We start from the raw sequence: 27,500 nt of genomic DNA, 5'->3' as shown, positions 1-27,500 counted from the left end.
TTGTGCAATTTTTGAGTTGAGTAAAGTAATAGTAATAAGAACTGTGTCGTGTAACTTCATTCGAAGATGAAATTCAATTTTCATTAATTTTGGAATAAAAGAATTGGATTTGAAAATAGCTTCAATTCCATTTTTTTGGAGCGAACGACCTGATACTACCTTATTACTTATTTTAACTCATTGCATTCAGTATAGTAATAAATAGGTTAGTTAATTACCCATAATATATCGAATAAGAAGAAAAAAAGGTGTTCCACCATCCATCGATGGATCTATCGAGAAACAAAAACTTTTACTTTTTACTTTATTTAATTATTTAATTGAAATTTTCAATTTAAATTGACTTTATTTTTGTTCTCTTTTTCGGGTCCAAAAGTCGATTCGAAGACGAGCCACCTCAATTATCCTTTTAGGTTCCATATTCCGTCTTTCCATATCATGGAGTTCCATACTTGTAGTTTGGTCAAGAAAGAACCTTTGTCTTGGACCTAATCCAACAATGATTGCATCACGAATATTGATTGTTACAACTATGTTTTCTTTCTTTCATTAAATATGATCTAATCTAAATAGTAGATACTATTACTATTATCTACTACTATTATCTACTATTATATATATTTATATATTATCTACTAATTTATATATTATCTACTAATATTATACCAACCAATTACTTGAAATGAAAGGATTCGAATAAAACTTTTAACCAAAAAGGGTTAGATTTCGCATATAATTGAATTGTGTCAATACGATAATATCTTTCATGAATTATTAGAACCCATTGATCATTGACTTACATTTTCCCAAGATCCTTACTTTCTATTATGAAGCCAATAAGGGAAACCTTATAAGAAATTTGAGGGTTTTCTATTGATCTGTTGAATAGCATAACATAAGTTATCCATAGATAAGGAACAAAAAAAGAAAAAAGGAATTGTGTAGCATTTCGGTACCGATCAAGGCTGCGTTGCTGTGCCAGAGGAAGGATAGCTATACTGATTCGGTATACTCGAAATACACCTTTGGTACAAAATTGACGATCTCACAAAGATGCAATATCAGTAGTTTTCTATTTACTGATCCCATCTTTCACGGAATCGATTCCCCTTTTTGAATGTACAAAAATTTGTGGAGCTCAGCATGTCTGGAAGCACGGGAGAACGTTCTTTTGCTGATATTATTACCAGTATTCGATACTGGGTTATTCATAGCATTACTATACCTTCCCTATTCATTGCGGGTTGGTTATTCGTCAGTACGGGTTTAGCTTACGACGTGTTTGGAAGTCCTCGGCCAAATGAGTATTTCACGGAAAGCCGACAGGGGATTCCATTGATAACCGGCCGTTTTGATTCTTTGGAACAACTCGATGAATTTAGTAGATCCTTTTAGGAGGCCCTCAATGACCATAGATCGAACCTATCCAATTTTTACAGTGCGCTGGTTGGCTGTTCACGGACTAGCTGTACCTACCGTTTCTTTTTTGGGGTCAATATCAGCAATGCAGTTCATCCAACGATAAACCTAATTCAAATTATAGAACTATGACACAATCAAACCCGAATGAACAAAATGTTGAATTGAATCGTACCAGTCTATACTGGGGTTTATTACTCATTTTTGTACTCGCTGTTTTATTTTCCAATTATTTCTTCAATTGAGAGAAAGAAAGAGAATAGTAGTAATTCTCTTATCCCATTCGGATAGATACCATCCTCATAATTATCCATGACTGTTTTTGTCTCTAGCATGACCACTTGATGAAATGTGGAGGAAAGTGGGGGAAATGGCCGATACTACTGGAAGGATTCCTCTTTGGCTGATAGGTACTGTAACTGGTATTCTTGTGATCGGTTTAATAGGTGTTTTCTTTTACGGTTCATATTCTGGGTTGGGTTCATCTCTCTAGTAATCGTATGAGCCGGATTGTAGACATGAAAAAGTAAGAACTTAGCGGGTCCTTACCCTCCTTTGTCTGATTAGAGCGGAAAGGGCCCGCGGAGTTCTTAGTCTTATAACGAGACTTTGATCTATTCCATAACCTACAAATTGGTTAGTTATCCAGTCAGCATAATCAAAATATTATATTTGTTTTGTAGAAATGACAAAAAGGATCCTTTGCTCTGATGTTTCAAACCACTCTATTCTTTTGTTTCTTAATGATGTTTGTGAACAATTGAATCTAGCGGTTGATTCATAGTTCCTGCCCTTCCCCCAAAATATTAACTGGAAGCAAGAAGAAAGAACGAATCAATCGATTTTATCTATAATCCAATATAATTATTATATTGATTTCTAGGGATGAGACATCCTGCAAATCATTTCTAGACTAAACTAATAGAACCTTAATCAAAACTACTCTAAAAATCAAATCAAAACCCTGATCATATAATAAATAAGGATTTGGATATTCGTCAAAATAAAATCCGTCTTTCAACCGCTTTTTTTTTGTTTGAATAATTTCTCTAAGTTATAAGTTGAACAACTATTGAATAAGTGAAGAAATTCTATTTGCTCAATAAAATATTCCCCCAACATCCTTTCTTTCCCTTAGTTTGTCCACTACTTCTTATGAATCTAAACAAAGGAGTTCCGATAGACCCGGAAAAGAAGGAATAGTAATCTTTGACGAACAGGAAAAAAAATGATTATTATTTTGATACAAGACGACACAAGAAAAAGGAATTTTCTTGTGTCGTCTTGTATCGAATAGAAGATTAGGAAGACTAGTAATCCTTCCTAAAAGTATTTGTTCCTTTCATTTTTCCCATCCTTGCCTTGTATTCTCTTCTTTTGTATTTGTTCGGATGCCTATTGTTTATTACTAAAATGGAATACAAGTAATGAATTCCAGGCGTCCTGCAAAACAAAAAGAGTATAAACAAAGCAAGCAAAAGGATTTACAGAATTTTTTGATCATACATAATTGTATCGATGGACAAAAAACCGGCACTTTTTACCAAATGTTAAGGAATCTCTGGACCTAAAAATTGATTTCGTACAATTGAACTTTTTCAAACTGTTTCTTTTTAAGAACCAAAAAAACTTGTGCCAAAATAACAGATGCGAAGAAGAACAAAAGGCCTTGGACGCGTAATGGATCTTGAAGCACTATTTCTGCATCTCCCTGACCAAACCCTCCTACATTGGGATTGCTTGTTAATGGTTGATCAAGCTTGATGGATTCACCCTCTGAAACAAGAAGTTCTGGCCCTGGAGGTATAATATCAACCACTTGACGTCCATCCGATGCATCAACTATGGTTATTTCATATCCTCCCTTTTCTTNAGCCGAATTAGGATATCGGTACGGGCACAGACCACGCAGGAAATAGCGATCCTACAAACTTGAATCATGAATTGAATATCCTTCGCCCCTTATCTCCTCATCTTACTCGATTACGCCAATTTCTCTATTCGGTCCTCATCATTTTGACCTTTCTCATTGTGTCTTATTGTTTGTTGCGGCTAATCGACGTAAATGGTTATATCTTCTGGCTGAAAGTTCAATGGACCATTTTCAGCAAGTCTCTCTACTTCCTCTTTTCTCGGGTTGGCCGGAACTTTCTTTGCATTTGTATTTTACATGCTTATGTGGGATCTGGAGAGCGTGGGGAACACAAATATGATGCCCCATCATGGGGCAGCCTCCAGCTCAGCTCATGAAGGAGCCTCCAGCCCAGCTCACTCGGAAGCGAGCGTCAACCAAGCTCCTCCGGCTGAAGCTCCACAGGTCCCAGCTCCTCAGGAGCCAAACACGGTTGAGCTATTTGTGAAAGCCCAAAAAAAGCTTGGGAATAAGCTAAGACACCTCTTTGATGAGGAAAACTGTCCGATGAAGGACAAATCCAGCATACACGATATTGTTGATCGTGTTTTGAATAGTTCCACTGATTTAGATACAATCAATGGGGTTATTCACGATTTAAATGAAAAAGGGAGAAACAGCCCCTTTTTCGTGATAGCCAAAGAGGCCAAAGAAGCTATTGATCTCCAATTCTATTTGGAAGAGGGCTTCACATCCTCCTCTAGTGATAGTGATAACTAAGGTTGAAATGTTCGCCCTATCTATCGTTCAAGGGCAAGGGGAGAACGGCTTGCCTAGATCTCGTATTTCCCACGTAGCTCGTCGGTCAAACCTATGATTCTCTTATCAAAGTAATAGAGAGAGTTTTTTCCGGTATGTAGTGTAGTTCCGCGAGCGTTGAGCGCATCATCGGGGCAGGGCGAGAAGGCACTTCTTCTTTCTTTTGTTTGTTTGTGTCCAGTCCGTTGTCTGTCTTTGTTTTTAGGTGGGGCAGAAAATGACACTTTTTTGCTCCTTCTCTCACATCGAGAGCAGCTCCTTCTTTCTTGTTCAGGGTCGATCTTCCTCCGACGGAGAGGAATCGGTCAAGCGAAGCGGGAGGCAACCCTCGCCTCGACTCACCTCTTTCTCTATAAAAACCCCTCCACTGAGGAGAGCAGAAGCTCCAGGATGAANAGAGTACGGTTCATCAAAATCTTCTTAAAAAAAAGATTTTTTTTTTGTTTTACGATAGAAATAATCTCTATACATTTTTTTTTTTAAATAGCAGTACAGTGCAAAAATTATATATATAAAATGATTTGCAATTTAAATTATAAATATATGCAATTTACAATTTAAATGCTAATCCCAAAATATTTAACTTTTTTTTTTATTAACAGATTAGCACCCGTTAGATTTTTAATCACAATCAGATTGGGAGATACGCCTTAGATTGTTGGGGTAAATAGCACAACGAAAATCTGATTGTGATTAAAATCTAATTAATATTGTGATAAAAACAAAACCAAATTTACAGATAAACGCAAATATCTAAATAAAGATATGATCTTATCCAGAAGCGTACGAAGCACTGCCCTAAGGCGTATTCCCGTCCTTACGTGCGGAATTAACCGAAAATAACACCTAAGGTATGACCGGTATTCCTCCTCTTACGAGCACGATCGTGAAGGAGGTTGACAGAGATTTTTTTAGCACCCAGTAATAAGAAAAAATATTAGAAGATAAAATATTGAATAAATAAGGATTAACCAATTATCTGATATCCTACTTAACAGGGGAGAAAAAGAGATAATATATAGAAAAGAGAATTCCCGCTCTTTCTCGTTACGAGAAATCGAGCGAGAATGGAATTTCGTTTGGCGGAAGAAAAGGAACGAGAAAATATCCCGTTAGTTTCTTACTCATTAAGAAAGAAAATAAAAATAAATAATTAAAAAATAATAAATAAATAATAAAAATAATAAATAATAAAAATAATAAATAAATAATTTAAAAATTTAAATAGAATAAAGTTCAAATTTTAAAATTTTGAGTTTTTCACCAACAATATTAATGTGTCGCTGATATAAAAGTGATGAGATATCTTAATTATTATCGCATTATCGCAATCACAGTACTATTATATTATTTTTATATGGCCAATTTGCATAAAAAATCCACGGTAATATCTTTGGCAAGATGACCCCTCTCGCCACATCGTGCAGTCAGTTGAGAGCAATCTCGCTGGTAGAGGGCACATCCCTGGTATCTGAGACATCTTCAATCACCAGTTGGTGTCTGTTATTCTAATCTTTTGGTTAGATTAGTGAGGGAGGGGGAGAGATTTCCATTGGACTAGTTAAAAGACTTAGATAACACACCGGGAGAAAGAAAAGTTCACGTAGAGAAAAGAGATTAGACTAGTCATTGCACTAGTAGCGTCTACGAGCCTCCCGCTTCGGTACCATCTCCCTTTTTTACCAGTCGAGTGCACTTTTGCTTTTGTTTGATGTGACAACTCAGAAAAGTTCTTTGCCGAAGCTTTCTGTAAAAAAAAAAGGGGGCAATCCAATAAGTCAATGCAGTCAAGCCAGTGAGTAGGAGGAAGAGGAAGTGAAAGCTATTCAACAGTCCGTATTGAATGGTACTTATGCGCTATCCCCATCACGTATATTTTCCTTTGAGAGAGAGGGGATCCGATTCAAGAGAGATTCTCATACATTGTGAATTTGCACGTGGTTCGCGAGAAGGAAAAAGGACTAATCTTTTGTTGCATCTGGCACGAGATGAAAAAGAGAGAGCTTCGTCTATCGATGAAGAGCGGATTGACGGAGCGCGATGGATGGAGACAGAGCTTCTGGGTAAACCCGAAATTGAACTGGTGGAAAACGAGCTCGATCTTGAAAAAATGGCAAAATGGTAGGATCGAATCGGGATTTTAACAAACATGGTTGACACATTTCATGAGATCCTCTTTCACTTTAGTTATTCGAATTCAGAAGTCCTGCGGATTCTTCCCTTTAGCTTTCTTTTTCTCCTCAATAGCATGAAGGTGCACGACATGATATTTTTCCCTTTAGCCTTAAAGAAGGTGCTGCAGAGGTCTGTGCTGGGGCAGGTTCGTTCTGTCTGATCTTGAATCACTCAGGGCTCCAGCAATGTCTTCCAGGCTCAGTCACTCCTAGAAAGCAGGCAACAAGCTATACGTGGTCTCTTGATTCCAGTCCGACCTGTTCGAGAACAACTTTTTCTAACGATTGGAATCGACGTGTGGCGGGAGGTCTGAATGCTACATTCAGAACATAAGCCAGATGACGGAACGGACGATTTTAATTGGTTTGATGCCTTTCCCGCGTTCCCGCGGGTGAGTTGATTCCTCTACCAGCGAGATTGCTCTCAACTGACTGATAGAAGACACAACCCTTAGAGCCACTAAAAGGATCAAATTCCCTAGAATGGCTACTGAGGTTTTACCTGGCTGAATGAGGGAGACAGAGCCAAAACAGGATCAAACTGGGTTTCCCCATACATACCATGTAACCTAGAGAGGTTACGTTCTTCCGATCATCATCAGATAATCACCTTGGGGAAAGAGAAAGTCTGATGAAAGTTGTGAAGAAAGACGAAAGTCGCAAGTCCCGAAAGACTTGGAAGAAGTTAAAGAAGTATGAAGTAAGAAGATTCAGTCTCGGGCTGTAAGAGGATGAAGGCGCAGCACTTCGAGAAGTCTTGAGCGGTCCAAAGGTGTCTTCTCGGTCACAGAGCTCCTCTATTTATAGAGGGGAGGGGACCGGTAACGGATGTTTTCACCAACTTGAATATTTCGAGGCTCACGTTGGTCCTTATCTCCCACCGTGGCACCCAGCAATGGGCCCGGTGATGACAGGGAAGTAAGGTCAGAAGGTTGAGGGAGGTGGCAAACGCATTGAACTACAATAGAAAAGCCAGGCCTGTGTTAAGCTTATTACAGCGAAAGAATTGATCCTGCATTCCGACTGAAATCGCTACACCAGCTCCGCTGGCGCGGATAAATCGGAAGCAGAAGCGAGGCAGGACCGCTCGGCCGAGCTTTTGTAGGCCAAAGCAAATGCAGTGATGACAATAAGTAAGAGGTGTGGTTCCTGAACATTCAAATTCACATAAAAACGAATCACTTATTTTTGAACCGGGAGTGGGACTTCCGGGTATGTTCGGATACGGTAGGATAGAATATTAGAAAACCATTACGGTTTAGACGCAGATCTGAGATCGACTGGCTGTGAACAGCCATTTATGCTAATCCCAATCCGTCATCCAAAGAGGAGCGGAAAGCCCTAAAAAGGGCTTAAAACATGTAGAATAGAACATTAGTTTGAGCATACTTAGCGCCTAGCTCTTTCTGCTTCAGTGGTGGCATCTGCAGCATTTTAAAAAGCTTTAGTTTCTGCCTCTCGTTCTGCAACCATGGTAGGGAATGATGGCTAGGTTTCAACGCTAGTCTATCAACATGCATCCTATGTAGCGAGATTCAGACTATCACTTTAAGAGTTTTGACTTTCTAGTTATTTGAAGACTAAAACAAACCTGTCCCTATTTGTGTCGTAAAGAGAGTTTTTAGCCTCTTTTACAGAGCCTATATATGTAAACTTTTTTTAGGTTCTTCTTCCTTGGCAGAAGCCTCTACCGAGCCGAGGGTTGGTTATTCCCTATCTCGACCTTGAGCTTTTTATGTTTTCCCGGCCTTCAGCCAGTTCTAAATGAATTGAATACTTGTTTGAAGACGTCTGGCCAAGATGTGAGGCTAGCTTTGGGCATCCCCTAAGCCAAATGAGAAGGAAGGGATGTGTTTAGGTGCAGAAGCCATGATCGGTATAGTGAGGCTAGCTTTCCCTCTTGACTTAGGCTTAGGCTGGTATACCAGAGTGGGAACAGTCTACAGGGTATGTGTGATATTGGTTTGAGAATACACAGTTATAAAGAAGTCAAGACAGCAAGAGTCGGATGCGAATATGTAACCAATGCAGTTTTGTTCGCTGGGAGGTCTATTTCATCGTTAGTGTCAGTCACTTCCTAAAAAAGTCATTCTATTTTTTACAAAGTTTATAGTGGGGGTCAGTCTATTTTTTTTTTTTTTTTAATCCCAACTTGAAACTATAAAGAAAAAACTAACGAGTCACACACTAAGCATAGCAATTATACCAAATGATCAATCGAATTTTTATTTAACCTTATAGAATTAGAATTGTTCATTTTTTTTTTTTTAACGGAAAAAGAATGAAAGAGTTTGTCATTTTTTGTTTTATCACTGGACAGAATGGGAAGACAGGGTCGATTATTTCTCGTCTACAAATATCCAAATTTTTATACCTAATACTCCATAAATAGTTCGAATGGTATAGGAAGAATGATCAATTTTAGCGCGAATTGTTTGTAGGGGAACTCTACCCTCTCTGATCCATTCGACACGTGCAATTTCTTTTCCGTCGATACGGCCTGCTATTTGCACTTGAATTCCCTTTGTATCCGTTTGTTCAGTTAATTCAATAGCTTTTTTCATTGCTTTTCGAAACGAAACTCTATTTTTTAATTGTAAAGCTATATATTCTGCAAGAATATTAGGTTGTCCATAAGGTTTTTCAACTCTTGTGATAGCAATGTTGAGTCTCCGGTTTACAGAATGAAACTCCTTTTGTACATTCATCTGTAATTCTTCGATTCCTCGTGTTTGCCCCTCTATTAATAAATTTGGGAATCCAATATAGATTATGACTTGGATCAAATCGATTTTTTTTTGAATTGTTATACGTGCAATTCCTTCGAAACCTGAGGATATTTTCCTATTTTTTTGTACATAGTTCTTGATACAATTCCGTATTTTTTCATCTTCCTGTAGACCCGCGGAATAATTTTTTGGTTGTGTGAACCAAAAGGAATGATGACTTTGAGTTGTACCAAGTCTGAAACCAAGTGGATTCATTTTTTGTCCCATATTTTTCTATTATATATATATATTTTTTTTTTTTATATGAATCTAAATCTTAGATTGATCTAAAAATGATTTCGATTTATCTTTTAATACAATTGTTATATGACATGTCGGTCTTTTTATCAGATAACTACGTCCTCGAGCCCGGGGTCTTAACTTTTTCACAATAGTACTCCTATTGGCTTCGGCTTTACTAATGAATAAATCAGCTTCGTTCAAACCCATATTATGATTAGCATTTGCTGCTGCGGAATAAACCAATTTTAGAATGGGATAAGATGCTCGATAAGGCATGAGTTCCAGTATCATAAGTGTTTCCTCATAGGAACGCCCGCGAATCTGATCAATTACTCTTCGTGCTTTTAGTGCCGATTCCCACTTTCACTCTTTTGCCTCGAGACTTCCTAGGGAAAAAAGTATACACCGGGTAGTACTCAAATGTGCAGAAGTCGGTTTGGACGTTGATTCCTACTACGAGTTTTCGGTCAGATGTACAGAGGTGTTGAAGATGCGCAACACGGAGACAGATATTTCATTAAGAAAGAGAGGTATGATTTCCTAAAATCAGAGGAGATAGATTGTGAGTCAATTCTTTTCTTGGAGGGTCTTGGACTTACAATCGACAACTGCTCTACTGATAGTTCAGTCGGAACTCAATCTGGCTTTCGGCTCCTATTCCCGCCGCTGTTATCAGTATCGGAAGCAGCTAACTATTCACTGTTGGAAGGGCTTGTGCCAGAAAAGGTATCAGTATCAGTAGGACTAGGACTAGGAGTCGTAGCAGTAGTGGTTCTGTGACCGTCAATTGGATCTATTTCTTTCACACGGTCAACTGGCATTGGTTCAACTAACTGGCTGGCTGCTATTGATATCTGAACGACTCCGGTCCCATCGAACATCTGGAACCGGGGTTTGCTATAGCCCTGGGACCGTGAATTGATCTGATCCCTTTTTCCTAGTCGGAGATCGATTTCCTCACTATAGAGGGAATTCTCTCGTTCCGCTGCTGCTTCTTGATGTTGGATTCGGTCACTCAAACCGCTGCTTCCTTTGACTTTTCAGTCTTTCCTGCCTGTGAATGAGTCAAAAAAAAAAAAGTGAAATAGCTAATCCGGCCAAGTAAAGAATTTATTGTAAAAGTCTTTCCAGCTTGCATCCTTCTTCTGCCCTTGGGTTTTTTCCACTCAGAAACTCAAGAAAGCGCAGCCGCTATCACTTTGGCTGCTGGAGGGGAATTACAGAGTTCGCCTCTCGACATCTTGTTTGGTAAACGGGATTTTGACCCAGGCGCCTCCGTGTTGCCTAACCGTTCTGCCGGAGAAAATGCGAGAAGACCTAAAAACCTGTGGCTTAGTCGGAGGATCGACAACCAGAGATGTCTGATCTGGCGAGGCCGCAAGCTGCTTACCAAGCAGGCTGAATAAGGGTGGTTTTCGGGGAAGGTAGAAGCCTTTCGGGCTGAATAGGGGCGGTGAGAGGGTCATTTCCACGTTCAAGCAGATAATCAGTATCGTCTTCATCCTATTGTGATGTCATCTCTATTAAACCTGCTATTCCTATCATGCTATTGCTTCTGTCTTCCAACCATCTAAGACCGGACTTCCTTCTCAGAGCTCTGAGCGTCCGAGCAACTCCACCTCCTTCTCCGGCGACCTTGCTCTCCCTCTCTCTGTCTCCGAGCGGACTCGGTGTTGTAAGGCGGAAAGACCGAGTGAAGTTGACCCGGCGCACAGGTTTATTCACAACCATCTATTCCTGCATCCTTGCCTGTCCCTGCTTCCCTTCGCCCTGGGTTGGCATATGTTAGCCCTAGCCCCATGGGAAATGTACTTTGACGGTGCCGCACGGTTGGCCTCTCTCCAAGTGTGGGATATTCTCCACTCAAGAAAGAAAGGAATTGAGTTTGGATCTATCTCTCAATTGCCTATCCTGTGCTCGAGAGGGTCCCCCAGTTCCTCGGCTGCACCTCGAGGTGCATTTAGTTGTCTAACTTTATACTCGGGATATTCCCCACTCCATGGGACCTTTCGCTCATCTCTTATCTCTGCTGATTTTCAGACCTGAGGATGATTCATATTTTATGATAAACTGCATCCAATTTTTCAGCGAGCTCTTCGAGCCGTTGGTGAATATAATGGAGTCGGGCTGGAATTGGCACAACGGAGCTAGTCCTCCAGTGGAGTTAGGAGTTCCCAATCTATGAGCGATAGACCTCGCGGTTTTACCCCGGGACTTGGACCCGATTCCATGTAAAAATGATCAAATGCTTTTCCTTTCCTCCATAAGGTGAGATCGAACAATTTCCAAGCGGTCCTGCCTCGCTTCTGCTTCCGATTTATCCGCGCCAGCGGAGCTGGTGTATTTGGCGCCTACTTGTTTTCTAAGGCTGTTATCAACCTAGGACGCAAGTCTGGGTGGTTCTTTGTCGCGCTGTATTTAAAACAGTGCGCTAGAACCGCACAACTCACATAGGCCTGTCGCTTAGGCCATTTTCTTCGTTAGTAGAACTAACTATATCAATGAATTGCAGGTCTTGCAGGACGGAGGCGTGGACAAACTAAGGGAAAGAAAGGATGTTGGGGGAATATTTTATTGAGCAAATAGAATTTCTTCACTTATTCAATAGTTGTTCAACTTATAACTTAGAGAAATTATTCAAACAAAAAAAAAGCGGTTGAAAGACGGATTTGATTTTGACGAATATCCAAATCCTTGAGAGAAGAAAGTTGACCAATGACTGAGCCTAGACTAGGAGTCGTAGCAGTAGCAATAGCAGTAGCAGGAGTAGGAGTAGGAGCGGAATGCTACTGCTTCAATAATCAACTGAGCTATTGAAGTCAGGTTAAGACGTCGACTTATACAGGGTCTTGTCCGAGGAGATGAAAAAGAATTCCTGTCTTTAGAAGTCAATCCCACTAAACTAGCCAAGGTTGGTAATCAACTACAAACTATGTTGTAATATTGTAGACACCAGACGAAGCAGTGGTTTATTTTCATTTTGACAATCAATATATTTCTTAAATCAATCTGTTTATGAGAAAAGGTCAAGAGACTTTGATTTTCGTTTCAACAATTATGATCATACGAGTTTATTTTCTGTTACGATGGATCGACGAAACAATAGCAAGTCCAATAGCTGCTTCAGCAGCTGCAATGGCTATAACAAAGATTGAGAAAATGTCTCCTTTTAATTGGCGGTTATTTTGGGCTTTTGCAAAACCGGGCCACCTTTTTCGTTTTTGCAGATTCGGTCTGTTTTTTTCGCCGCCTGACCAAAATGCCCCTCCTATACAATAGCCGCCCGCGTATTTCTTGACATACGTATACTACCCTACTACTCTGCCGTACGGTCTGACGCGCATTAAATGCGCCGCTTCCGCCTTACGCTATCTCGCTCATTTCTCGGAACCCGGACCACATCCGCCCCCGCTATTCGCCGGCCCCGCTGTTTCCTGTTTGGCTTTAAGACTTTAATACAATTACTCATGATAAATGACAAAATCTGCACGGCCCGCAACAGGGATAATAGTGCAACGCAAGGTACAACACCAGAAAAAATGGTGCGACTTCCCTTCTAACAGTGCATCGCTAGGCAACCTCTCCTTAACCAGTCAAAATTTTACTTTTCTATTTCTTAATATAATCTGAACTTAAAAGTGCAGAAGAATGGCGTCCCCTCCAAATGCAGGCGAAGCGTCGGCGGCGCAGGACGGTCGCTGCGGCGTACACGGTCGGCGATGTGCGATATAAGAGTCGGCGCGCCAGGAAGCTCGCCTGCGGGGCTGGACGGTCGCCGGCGGGGTTCGGAGTTCGAGAGGCGCGACATAACGGCTAAACGATTGTGTAAAGTTTTCTTATAAAAGATCACGCATTCTTTTAACTGTTAAATAAGTTACAGTTAAACGCGAATAATAGTGCAAGGCAGTGTGAATTACAGAATAATATTTTTCAAAAGAATGCAAAGAAGCTTGTAAGAGTGCAATACGGAGAAATAACAGTGTAATGGATTTAAAAACGAGTGCAACGAAACTTGTAAGAGTGCAATACCGTAGTAATACCAGTGCAATGTTTTGAAAAAGACTCGTACTAAGCATGTAAGGGTGCGTTGGAGAGGTGGATACAACGTATAAAAATTCTGTAACTTTAAACGCCGAGAATAGTGCAACGCAAGGTGGGATGAAATAAAATTTATATTTAAATAAGTCTTTAAGTGGTGTAACTCAGATCAAAAGAGTTCAAGATTCTCCGTAAAGCGTGTAACAGTACGATATGAGCACAAAATTTTCACAGAATTGGTGTTAACATGAACATAATAGTGCAAAAATGGTCAAAATTTATATTATACTATGATGTAAACAGTGCAACATTGTTTGGTAAATATTGTAACTGGTAAATAGTGTAACAAATTTCTAAGGAGTACATTAATTGGTGAACAAGAATTACATTTTCTTTAAAGCCGAGTACACGATTTTATATAAGTTTGCAAAATACAAAAAGGATTTGCCTACAATGCAAAATTCTATTACATCAATTATAACAAACTGAACATAATATAATTATTTAACAAAAATATGTAATCATCGAAGCTTGTCTGCAATTCCACGCGCACATAGCCTAAGGTAACAGGTATAGGCCAGGGGAGACTTCCGCAGGAGACTGCGAGGAGGAGATTGCGAGGAGGAGACTGCGAGGAGGAGACTGCCGAAGGAGACTGCGACGAGGAGGAAGGTCGTTCGGAAGGGTAGATCTAGCAACGAGGCGTTAAGATTGATTTGCAATATCTTGAGTGCTTTATTTGCCTCAAGCCCTTTGGAGCTCCGCTCTACCATGAAACAGACAGTTCAATCAGCATAACATAAGAATCCATCAATAACAATAAAGATCTGCAAGAATTTAAGAACTTGTATGAGAGGAGGGCCAATGGGCTCGTGGCAAATAAAGCACTCCAGATAGTGCGAATCAATCTTAACGCCTCATTGTTGGATGGTACCCTTCGGAGCGAGCCGCCTACTCCACGAACTCTGCTTCGGTTCCCTTCGGAGCGAGCCGCCTACTCCTCGAACTCTGCTTCGGCCATCTACCGTCGTTGCCTAAACGTCATGGACGAACTGTAGCCTGGTACCAGTCGTTGTGGCGCCTGCGGCGACTCATCTCTTCGTAAAGGCGACGAGATTAAGGCGACGCAACTATTGGTCAAGGATGGGAAGGCGACGAACGGCGTTCCCGGCAGGAGGAAGCGGCGCGTCAAGTAGGAGGAGCCTCCATCTCGTACTTCGGCGCTGTGCTTCCTCTTGCAGGGAACGCCGTTGTCGATTAACCTCCTTCACCAAAGGTTGTGTCTCCGTAAAGGGAGATGCATCCGAAGAACCGATATTTAAACAAAACGAATCGTCGCCTGACAAACCCGCCGGTGCCTCCTTCTCCCCACTTAACCGAATATAACGTACACGTCACTCTTCGTGCCTGCCACTAGCATTAAAATGCGACAGGGATTAACAGTGCGACGCGCACGGCGATTAATAGTGCAACGTAGGTTAAAAGACTACAACGGTGATTGTAATGGTGCAATGTGGTCGACAGAATAGTTCAATGATTTCAAGAAGCGGAGGCGTCGGAGAAGATTCCAAACAGCAAACACTGGGTGTGGCAAATAGCGTGGAATATTAGGTTTCCCGCGCTGGGGCGCATTTAATGCTTTCGGAAGCGTATGTACAGTAACGTGTATATTATAGTGTCTCTCCAGTGAGGCGAAAGAAAACGGTTTGCAACGCGGTTAATAGTGCAACGTAGGGTAAAATAGTAGAACTAAGTTCATAAGGGTGCAACTATGTCACCATAATAGTGCAATGGATTTATGGAAAAGCAAACACACGTTCTCGCGAATAGCGTGGATATACGCTCCCAGCGCAGCGCGCATTTAATGCTTCTAAAAGTACGTAGCATAACGTCTACGTTATAGCATCTCTTCTGTGAGGATAGGAGACACCGGCGGTTATATCGAAGCTGCCTCGGGAAAAGTAAAAGCGACTATTCAAACATATTTTGGTTTTATTTAAATATGGCTTCTTCAGTTTCATATTAACGTTTCCCAGGCTAGTTGATAACAATAACATAATAGTGCAATTTCTTAGTAACGTTTCCCAGGCTAGGTGAAAACATGAACATAATAGTGGAAAAAAGTCTAAAATTAATATTATAAAATGAAGTAAACAGTGCAACAATATTTGGTAAAAAAGAGTAACTTGTAAATAGTGTAATAAATTCGTAAGGAGTACATTAATCTGTGAACAAGAATTACATTATCTGTAAAGCCGATTACATGATTTTATAGTACTTAATAAAATACAAACACGATTTTATCACAATGCAACCATCTATTACATCAACTATAACAATCTCTTCATAAGATTGATTATGTAATCATCGAAGTTTATCTGCAAATCCACGATCACATAGCCGACGCAAACAGGTATTGGCCAAAGGAGACCGCCGAAGGAGACTGCCGAAGGAGACTGCTAGGAGGAGGAGGAGGCTCGATCGGAAGGGTACAATCGATCCAGCAACAAGACGTTAAGGTTGATTCGCACTATCTGGAATGTTTCATTTGCTTTGTGCAATTTGGAGCTCCGCTCTACCATGAAACAGACAGTACAGACAGAAAAACATTAGAATCCAACGATAAGAATAAATATATGCAAGAAATTAAGAAACTGCATGAGATGAGAGGAGGGCCAATGGGCTCCTAGCAAATAAAACACTCCAGAGAGTGCGAATCTTCTCTACGTAAAGGCGAGGAGGTTAAAGCAAGGCCAATATTTGTGAACGAGTCGAAGGCGACGAACGGCCTTCCTCGTAAGAGGGGAAGCGCTGCTGTGGAGGGGAAGCGCTGCGCTTCCTCTTACAGGGAATGCCATTGTCGTCTTCACTTCTTTCACGAACACCACTGTCTCCGTAATGGGGAATGCATCTGAAGAACCGATATTTAAACAGAACGAATCGTCACCTCACAAACCCACCGCTGCCTCTTCGGTTGACCTCTAATAAATTATAAACTTGATAGCAAACACTAACGTGTACGTTATAGCGTCTCTTCGGCGCTCGAAGAGACACCGGTGGGTATATCGAAACTGTCTCGAGAAGATAAACCCACTATTCAGACGCCGTGTCGAATTAGCATCTGTGCGCCAGGGATAATAGTGCAACGGGAATGTCTACTGCAGTATAATGGTGCAATTATCGCTATAATAGTGCATCCGTTGCATAGTTTCAGTGCAACCTGACTTAACCCGTAAAAATTTTGAGATCCTCGTTACACTATTTTTTAAATATGTTGAACTGTTATCCTCTATTTTATACTATTACAAAAATTTACATATTCAAATTATCTATATGTTCACTATTAACATTAGCCTTGAATTATTACAATAAGACGTATGGATTTTCTGATGTTTCCTGCGGTGCGCCCGCGAATGTCGTCGCGGGCGGCTGGTTTGCTCTAGCAACAGGATGGTTCTTGCAGGACCTTTTGTTGTGCCCCAATCTCTGGCAATTCCGGCACCGCTTCTTTATTAAGCCGTTAGCAATAGACTCTCGCCGCGAAACCTTTCTTCTGCCCGATTGTATGCGGACGTTTGGCGGTCGCGGCGGAACAACCTTACTTGGTTTTGCGGGCCGATAATAGTGCAACGCATTGTGAGGTGAAATGATATTTATATTTAAAGAAGGCTTTAAGTGGTGTAACTCAGATCAAAAGCGTTCAAGATTCTCCGCTAAAGCGTGTAACAGTGCGACCGCGCACGGCGATTAATAGTGCAACGTAGGTTAAAAGACTACAACTGTGATTGTAATGGTGCAATGTGGTCGACAGAATAGTTCAATGATTTCAGGAAGCGGAGGCGTCGGTGAAGATTCCAAACAGCAAACACTGGATGTGGCGAATAGCGTGGAATATTAGGTTTCCCGCGCTGGGGCGCATTTAATGCTTGCGGAAGCGTATGTACAATAACGTGTAGGCTATAGTGTCTCTCCGGTGAGGCGAAAGGAAACGGTTCGCAACGCGGTTAATAGTGCAACGTAGGGTAAAATAGTAGAACTAAGTTCATAAGGGTGCAACTATGTCACCATAATAGTGCAATGGATTCATGGATCAGCAAACACGCTGTCTAGCGAATAGCGTGGATATACGCTCCTAGCGCAGCGCGCATTTAATGCTTCTAAATGTACATAGTGTAACGTCTACGTTATAGCGTCTCTTGTGTGAGGATAGGAGACACCGACGGTTATATCGATGCTGCCTTGGGAAAAGTAAAAACGACTATTCAAACATATTTTGGTTTTGTTTAATTATGGCTTATTCAGTTTCATTCATCGTAAGGGCGTTGCACTGTTATGACGAATGTTACTCTAATATCGCGCCGGTATTGCACTTTTTTTGCATTTTGTTACTTGGCGTTGCACTATTATTACAGCCTATCGTTGCACTATTATTATACGATTTAATGAATAATTGATATTTTTTAGTGATGTTACAGTAATACGGCTCTTGAGGTCAGCATTAGCCACTTTCTGTTCACGACGAAAACTAATATTTCGCGAGCATTAATAGTCGGTGACCTAAATGGTTACGCAACCTCCCAGTCTTGGAGTCGCTCGACTCGATTCTTCAAATGCCTTTTCGTTTTCTATAAAACGGTTCTTCAGATGTATTATCGTTTCATTACAATATATAAAAAGCACTCTCTAGGGACTTGGGCAACCGGCGACGAGGAAACGGCGATGATGGAGGTACACGAGACGAGAGGAGAGAGCCGCAGGAGACTTCGACGAAGAAGAGGCTCGGTCGTAAGTGTACCATCCAGTAAGGAGGCGTTAAGATTGATTCGCATTATCTGAAGTACTGTGCTTTATTTGCGACGAGGCACCACCCTATACCAGGTTGTTAAATTCTTCAAGATCTATATTCTTATCGATAGATTCTAATTTTTTTCTGACTATACTGTCTCTTTACGAACAATGTAGTGCCAAAACGTCAGTGCCAAAGTCCCTAGTGCAAATAAAGCTCTCGACATACCCCTCCGAGCGAGCCTTCTCCTCTTTGCCATTTCATCTTCCGATAGAGGAACCTCAGAGTATGTTATGTGCTCGTGGATTTGCCGGCTAGCTTTGATGATGATTCAGTACTTTTGTAAAATGAAAGCCTAATTTTGTTCATTAATAATGTTGATGCGAAAGTTACAGTTGATGTTGTGAACATCGTATTGTATGCAAAATGTGTATTATATGTTGCGTTTTCGTCAAAGACAATGTATAATTTGCTTGTATATTAATAAAGAGATCCCTTTCTTTACATTGTTACGCCTTATAGTAAATATATCTGTATAATTCATTCTATTCTTGCACCGCTTTTAGCTGTATTACACTATTACAGCAGATGTTACACTATTATTCCTGACGATGTTGCACTTTTACATTCATATTATAAACAAATTCAGAGAAAATCTTATTTCCGACGATGTTGCACCATTTAGGCAATTTATTACACTAATTGGTGAACGACCACACGATTAAGTTTACAACGTTAAACGTGATTAATAGTGCGACGGGCTGTAAAAGAGCTCAAATCAGCACGTAATGGTGTAATATTATCGTAGTAATCGATCAATGGTTTGAAAGTAATGGTGCAACGAGTCGACAATTTTTAGAACTGGCTAATGATGGTCCATATATTTTATAATACACGTTCAACAGTATGTTGAGAATGGTGCAATAAGAAGTTTAACCAGAGATTAAATCCGGGATGAATTCTCCCGAAAAACTTCGATGTGTCGCCGGTGTCTCTTCCTCTCTCTTACCGGCCAGTGCCTCTTCACTACTTACTCGAGTATAACGATCACGTCAATGTACGAATCTGTCGCTACATTTAATGCTGCTAACTTTCACATTCTCGCTGTTTGGTGCTTGGTGTGCTATTGTGTCAGGTTTTGTATGGACTCTTACGCTGTTTCGTAAAATTGTTTGGCCCATACTAGCATCCCACTAACTTTCAAACTCCTGTTGCTCTCCATTACCCTATTCTAATCCTTTAAGGCCTCTAAACCGCCTTACGTCGGTCATTGCCCTATCAACCGCATTTCTATTTGTAACCACCATCGTCCACTTCGAATCCAATCAGCGAATACACGACCAATCTAAATCTACATTGCTTGCAATGGCGTCGAAGTCGTCGCAATCTACTGATTCATCGTCTGCCGATGGCCGTAAGGCGCCTTCGCGGCCGGTTGCCGGCGGCCCCGCCGGTAGATTCATTGTGAATTCTCGGTGTTTCGTCGGAGCGTATAGGAAGACTTACGAGTCGGTCGTGAAGCCGCATCATCTTCCCGTCATCTAGAGTACGATATTCGGTAATATCTTACACTTCCCCGACATCACCTCAGATAGGCCATTGCTGGAGTTCATCCTCCGTCATTGGAAGGAGGGTGTAGAATTCGAAATAGGCCCTCAAGTCATACGCTTCACGGCCAAGGAGGTGGTAGTTCTTCTTGGATTACCCCTGTCGGGCCAAGCTCTAGACCTAAGCCTCAATTGGGGGTCGGATATTCAAAATCGTTTCCTTAAGGGGAAGAAGGTCGACCGCAAGAACCTGGAGGTGGTTTTGAAGGAGATGTCACCCAAGCAGGATGAAGAGAAGGGCTCCAACGAAATTTATCAGATTTCAAGCTGCCCGTAATGAATAGTGTGTAGTTGAGGGCAAAATGGTAAAAAGGGATTAAATCCCCTTTGCTTCTTCTTCCTCCCAGCCGAACACATCACACGCACACAACACACACACGCATGGAAGGAGAAAAGAAAACCCTCTCTTTCTCTCTCTAAATCTCTCCCAAAGAAGAGGATTTTGGTGGAGATTGAAGCCAAGAGAGGATTCATTGTCTTCATCATCATCTTCTCCACCTTGAGGGCAAGCTTGAGAGGTAAGCTTTTGCTAGCCTTTAATGGTAGATCTTTAATGGTTGGTTTAAATACCTTATAAATGGATTTAGTGGAATCCTATGATGCTAAATAGATGATTGTTGCTTAAATCATGGATCAATTTAATGATTTCTTGCAATAGGTGAAACCTAGGGTCCAAAATGCTAATTTTCAAAATATGAGGGTTTGATCTAATTTGACCATCCGTAAACCTAATTGCTAGGTAACGAAACGCGTTGGCGAAGACGGTTCGGCAATCCGACGAGCCGTTGCGAAGTTATTAAAGAAACGGACGTTTAGGCTTCGGGTCCGCCGGGAGGGCCGAGGCGACGTCGTAAAATCATGGAAATGGATTTGAGGCATCATGTTAGCATGGCGAAGAGCTTCTACACTTGAAACAGCGAAGCGGCGCGCTCTTGGACCGCAATTGTGAGATCGGGCCAAACCGGGTGCCGGGTGCCGCGGGCGGCCGATTGCAAGTGTCGACAAGCAATCGGAACGCGTGTTAAGGTGGGTTGTGCTTACTGAAGCGACTTGGTCGCCCCACATGTCGAAGCGAAATATGGATTTTTGGTTGATGCATATATGTATGTGCATACGGGCATATTTGCATTGTATAAATGCATGCTAGATTGTAATTTGCATATTAGTATGTATGCTTAGTGAAATACATGCTTGGGGCATTTAGCATTATGAGATTCATGTTGACATGTATTAGAGAACATGAGCATATAAATGAATGTTAACCTATTGTTAACCTTATGAGTTATGAGATTATGTTGGGTAATGTTTAGTGATAATTGCATAATAATGCATTGGGAAGTACATGCTAGTAACTAGATACAAGCGATATATTTGTGCATTGGAATGTATGCTAGGTGCATGTAACATTATGTGAGCATGTTAGTTAAGATGCATGTACTAAATGATAGTAATTATGCTAGTTGCTAATGGCATGTTGATGCATTGGAATTATATGCAAGTGCTAGTTCATGTCAACTCATAATAGAGCATGTAAGTGCGGTTGGATAAAATGCATAAGTGCATTATGTGAATACAAGTTAGATGACAAGAGCATATTGACCTTATGAAAATGCATGCGAGAGGATAATGCTTATTGGCATGATGAGAAAAGCTATACATGTATAACATGCACGATGATAATGTAGGCTATGTTAAATGTAGATGCATGTCGGCATCATAGAATGCATGCTAGAGTATATATGATTATAGAAATTCGATGTGGACAAGTAGGGCCAACTAGATCGAGTGGCGCCGAACCTAGTGTAATTAACATAGGTCGAATATGAACCTAGGGTCAAGAACCTAGGATGAATATGAATGATGTTAAACCTAGTGTCGTGAACCTAGGCTAGATCGAGTGGCATTAACCTAGTGTCGTGAACATAGGTTGAACATAATGAACCTAGATTCAAGGTCTAGGTAAATCGATATCGAACCTAGTGTTGGTAAACCTAGGTTGACAATGAACTTAGTGTTGTTGAACCTAGAGTTAATAAGATCTAGGTAGAGAGGCTTAACCTAGTTTAAAGAACATAGGTTATGTGAAAAAAAAAAAAAGCATTAAACCTAGAGTCAGCTAGACCTAGGACAGAAAGTGCATTGGACCTAGATAGGTCGATATCATAGGGTTTGAGATTACCCTAGAGGCTTGGGAAATAGATTCCGGAATCTTAGGATTGTGAGCTCGACAGTTCTAGAGCAGTGGGTTGAGTGTGACAGGGTCCCCTCCCACTGGACGAACTTCGAGGATGAGCTTGAGGCTGATTCGAGGCCGCGGGTCGAGTGTGGCAGGTTCCCCCTCCTGTCGGCAGAATTGTGCTTTGCTAGGGTTGAGTGTGGCATGTCCCCTTCCCTATCGGGGGTCTTGGGCCGCGGGTTGAGTTTGTGGTATAATCCCCTTCCCACCGGAAAGATCCCTGACCACGGGTGTACGCAGCTCTGGGCGACCCGTTGGCGAGATGTTTGTAGACTGAAGGCTGAGGTGTAAGTGAGAGGTCCTTCACCTTGAGCCGGACAGAGTGCGGACTATCCGCAGTTGATTGACTCGAGACCGAGTCGAGTGGCATAGATGGCTAAGGTAAAATAACCTTAGGAAAGAATCGCCAGTGAGCACAATAAGACAAAGAGTAAAGAATAAAGAATAACTAACGAACGTGAATAGCTAATAAAGAAAAGAACGGCTACAAGTAAAGTATGGTTAATGATATAAAGTAGATCAAGTAATCTACTTGCATGATTTACAGGTATTGCATATTGCATAGCATTGTTACAATTGCGAGGCAAGGTATGGTTCTATTAATTGCATAGTCAAAATATCTATCTATCTGTTTATTAAACTAACCTACAGTTGCCTCCTTTGAACCTGTCGGTCGAGCTTTTACCTTGGGTGGCCGTACTCACTGGGAACCATGGAGTTGGTTCTCACCCCACGTTGTTTTCGGGTTTTACAGGTTCGTACGTGAGCGGCGCGGCGGCGCGAGGAAAGGGCGTAGCTCCGTAGATAGCGCCCTACCCCAGAGACCAGAGCTAGCAGTACCCGTCTACAAAGCTTAGGGGTAAAGAAAATGAAAAGAAAGCGAATGTATCAAATTGTAATAAGTAAACGATGTACTACTTAGATTGTATTTGGAAGTTAAAGCAATTGAGAATTGAGATGTAAAATGCGTGAATGTGAATGAATGTAATAACTTAGGATGTGTTTATGTTGTTTGATACCTTCCATTATGCAATCTTGATTGATATCAGTTCCTGGTTGGAACCCTCGTATTGTATTGATTGCGTTGCCATGAACATACAGGGGAGACTCTGTCCATAGTATAGGGGAAACCCTGTCCGTTCGGCACTGTCGGCGCCGCGACCTCGGCCAAATAGGCGAGTGGTCGCGGGCTGTGACACTAATGTTCTTCCGATTTTGGTTCTTGTGAATGTTGACATCGATTCGTTCCAAATTTACACACTCGGGGCATAATAGAACAATATAGTTAGGTTTTACTCTTTATTCGATTGAATAAGAAAAAGCACTCGTTGTAAAGATTTACTGTTAGGGCGCAACTAAGTAATCTTGTGTTGCTTCGGTTTTGGTTCTTGTGAACGTTGACATCAAATCGTTGCAAATGTACGCTCTCGGGGCGTAATAGAACAATATAATTATGTTTTACTCTTTGTTCGATTAAATGAGAAAAAGTACTCGTTGCAAAGTTATACTGTTAGGGTGCAACCGAGTAGTCTAATGTTCTTCCGATTTTGGTTCTTGTGAATGTTGACATCGATTCGTTCCAAATTTACACTCTCGGGGCATAATAGAACAATATAGTTAGATTTTACTCTTTATTCGATTGAATGAGAAAAAGCACTCGTTGTAAAGATTTACTGNTTTCAAAAAATTACAAAATTTATTTTCTAGAAGTTTCAGATATTCTAGATCATGTTTAACGGTGTGGATTGTCGATTCGAAAACCCCAACATCGAAAATAACTTATGAGTACAAAGGGTTCTATACTCATAAGAGTATAGTAGCCCTACTTTAATTATTATTACTAATCTTCATGATGTCTTATATGTCCAATCACAATCTTATTTTCATTCAATCTGGGACTATTGGGATGTCACAGAGTTGTGTCGTCCAGGCATATAGGGCTTATTTGTTTCACCAAGGATGAAGCTCAGATTGAGGTAGACTTACGAGTGAATTATAGTTCAGATAATTTTTTTTTTTTTTTTGCTTTTTGTTTGTATAGCCGTGGAATTGAAGTTCTTCCATTTTTATTATTCGTATGGCAGGAAGTTAATGACATAATGTTAGAGGTGCTAGAATTAAATTAATATTTTTTTATTCCTTTTCTTACATTTTTTTTTTCATAATTGACTTAGGCCTGAGGTGGGATGAAGTAATTATGCTATTTTAATTTGGAGAGTTTGAGTTTCGACAGAAGGTAAAGTAGCAGTAAATGAAGCAGTGAAAATAGATATTTCTCTACTTTTGACGAAACAAACATAGCCATAGATGAAGCAGGTAGAAACAAAAAATTTTATTCTAGTAGGAGACCTAAACCAAAATGTTATTGAACGTATACGGATATTTTGGCTTTTTGATAAATACATACAAATTTTTTTGAATAATACTAATAAATTATGTATAAAGGAGAATTTTTTTTCACAAATATAAATGAGAATTTTCTTAACTTTTATTCAGAAATATAATAATATTTTAACAAAGTTAATATTTTCTATATAATAAATATATATTATTATATTAATAATAGTGGTGTCTATTTCGTGTCTGTGTTTTAATTTTTTTGGAGCTGTCTAGTCATCGTGTCCAAGTCGTGCCGTGTTCCATACATCGGGTCCGTGTCCGTGTCTGTGATGCCTATTGCCTATTGGTACAACCAGTAAATTTTATTCTAAGAAAAAGATCTGAAATAAAATACTGCTGAAAATCCAGAATTGAAAATGAAATATCGTTGAAAGTTCAGAGTTTTGAAAGTCGAATTTAAAAATTGAAGGACTAGTAGTGCAATATATCCTTTCTTCTTTTGTCTTTTTTGGGACTAGTAGTGGAGTATACTCTTTCGTCTTACCTCGTGTTGGAATTTGCGGGATCAAAAAAGACCAATAGACAAGTGAAAAGTAAACTCCACCAAAAGTTCGTTTCGGTCCTGATTCGCCCCGAATGGAACGGTATGTGGGCGCTAAAATAGGATTAAAGTTAAACTGCTTCAAATCGACCTCGACTCAAGAAGCAGAGTGGGACGTGGGGACCCTTTCTGCCTCTAGATCTGCTCCGTTTGCATCTCTAGCGTCGAAAATGGATGAGATAATATCCGGCCTTATTACATACATATTTAATAATATTTGGATCAAGTCGAATACGGATGCTGATATAGTTTCAAAGAATTTAAAATTGTTCGGATATCCGAAAAATTGAATACAAATATGAATAATGAACAATTAATATGTATATTTGTTATTAGAACTAGGCTAGAATAGTATTAATAATTAAATTTTGTAGGTGAATAACAAAGAGTGTGATGTAGTTCACAATTTACATGGTATGGGGCTAGCTCCTCAGGTCAGGGTGTAGTTTGTTTTAAAATATAATTATAAAGTTTGATTTTTAAATTTAGATATAGTTTTAAAATTTGATTTTAACCTTTAATTAAAATTTATTTTTTTAAATTTTATTTTTGACATTATTTAAATTGTGAATTAAATGCACCATTTGAATTCAAATTTGAACTAACAAAATTACATTTAAATTGAGAATTAAATTTCGAATACAAATTAGTGAATTAAAATTAAAATTTTAAATTTTCTATTTTTGAGTGTGTAATCTAATTTTATATTTTAAATTGTGATTCTATTTTAAATAAATTTTTTGGACAATTAAATTTTTCTAAACCAAACAATAATAATGTGTTGATTCTCATTAAAATAATACCCAAATACAAATCAGATCCATATTCAAATCCTACGAAGTATTTGATCGTATCCAAATTCATTTTTAGCAGATATAATAACAAAAATTTAGCATTCGAAATATATACACATCCGAATTTGTATTAAAAAAAAAAAAAAAAGATACAGTTTCATCAAATATCCGACCGTATCCGATCCGTTGTCCTCCCTTAAATACCTATTCTTTGAAGGAAGGGTCAATGATAGAACTTTGTATGGCCAACAAACAATGTTTTTAGGTTTTCGGTTTCTCTATCAAAATCATGATAGAGATTCATATGACTAGAAAAAAGAATTTTTAGAAGGTGCCTAAAAACAAAAAAGCTAAATTACAATTTTGGTCTCAAACCATGAGAGCTCTTTTTTTTTTGGGAGAGTATGCCAATATGATCTTAATGAGGTGCGGGGCTTTGCATCTGACATTCGTTGGGCTTCCCTCTGCGGGAGCCGGCGTCCCGGCCTTTTTGTGCAATAAACCCCTCCGGCCGAAGACTAGTGATAGGTGGTCCCGCGGAGCTTTCGGAGAAGGGTAGCCTAGTGTGTAAGCACAGCAATGAACCGCGGCGAACCCTCAGACGACCCATCTAAGATTAGGGGGGAGATCCTCAGTAGTGATGACCCTTTTACTCTTCCACGGACTTATACATGTACCGAATGCTCATACGGGAAAGTGAACTCCTGGGTCTGGAACCAGGGGGGTTGCTCCGAGAAATCCTTTCTTTCTCGTCCACTCCAGGGGGTGCGGACACACCTGCGCGGATGACAGGTGACGGTTACAAGAATGGCGGGGAAGTGAAGAGTACCCGACGACATTCAGGGATGAATGTAGACCCATCGGGCAGGGATACGATTTGATCCTTAAACTTTAATTTGTTACAATGTGTCACTCGAATTATCTAAGTTGTTGCAATCAAACTCCACATCCCAATTTAGTTGAATAAATATTAATGTGTCGCAAATATGCAAATGATGTGATATTGTTATGAATGATGACAGGACAATAAGCAAGATGTCACGTTACGTCCACAACGGCAATACGTTAATACTTAGACAAGTAAATTAGATTCTGTAGTTTGATTGTAATGATTTATAAAGTTTTAACCAGAAGTTATCATAAATTAAACTTTGAAAATCAAAATGTCACCAACATTATAATTTGAGGACCAAAAGTGTAATTTACCCTAAGATTTTTTTTTCCTGGTCATATGAATCCCTATCATGATTTTAACAGGAGAAAGAAAAATTAGGAACATTATTTGTTGGTCATACAAATTTCTATCATTGACTCTTTCCTAAAAAGATATTTTTAACTCTTCTGTTGGACTCTTGGTCATACAAAAATAATGTGATAAGGTGCGAAAGAGAAACAAGGTAAATATATATTTTTTTAGACATTTGAAGTCATTGGAGGAATATTCAAATTGACTTGAATTATTTGGAAATTTAGGTAGAGACAAGATTCATTCAAATTAGAGTCTATTTTGATTACATTTTTATCCCCTAAATTGTATTAGGGAAAGAATTAGTTCTAGTATGATTAGAGTGGTTGAAGATCTTGCTTTTATTGTTTATCTTATTCATTATAGTATTAAAGGTTGTAAAACTGTAAATACACTAATGTGTGTTTGGTTGGTCAGAAAAGCATAGAAAACAGTTTCTTAATTAGAAAAACGTATTTTATAAATGTCTCTTTTTCAGTTTTTTGTCTCTTTATTTTCAAAGAAAATTAGTTCTTTTGAAAATTTATTTTTCAAAATTTATGACAAATTAATATTTTCGTTTTTCAGATTTTTTTTT

The 27,500-nt window shown here is 39.7% G+C and overlaps 1 protein-coding gene across 1 annotated transcript; it reads right to left on the bottom strand.

The window, feature by feature from the left end:
- On the bottom strand, positions 26,028-26,653 carry LOC109709142. Its single transcript, XM_020231208.1, is given in 3 exon segments — positions 26,028-26,170; positions 26,173-26,287; positions 26,355-26,653. Coding segments are annotated over 3 exon segments (420 nt in total). The 5' UTR covers positions 26,517-26,653.

Source organism: Ananas comosus, linkage group 4, assembly GCF_001540865.1.
Source record: "Ananas comosus cultivar F153 linkage group 4, ASM154086v1, whole genome shotgun sequence".
Lineage (NCBI taxonomy): Eukaryota > Viridiplantae > Streptophyta > Magnoliopsida > Poales > Bromeliaceae > Ananas > Ananas comosus.
Note: the sequence above shows the minus strand (reverse complement) of the source record. Positions and strands in the feature narration are given on the sequence as shown.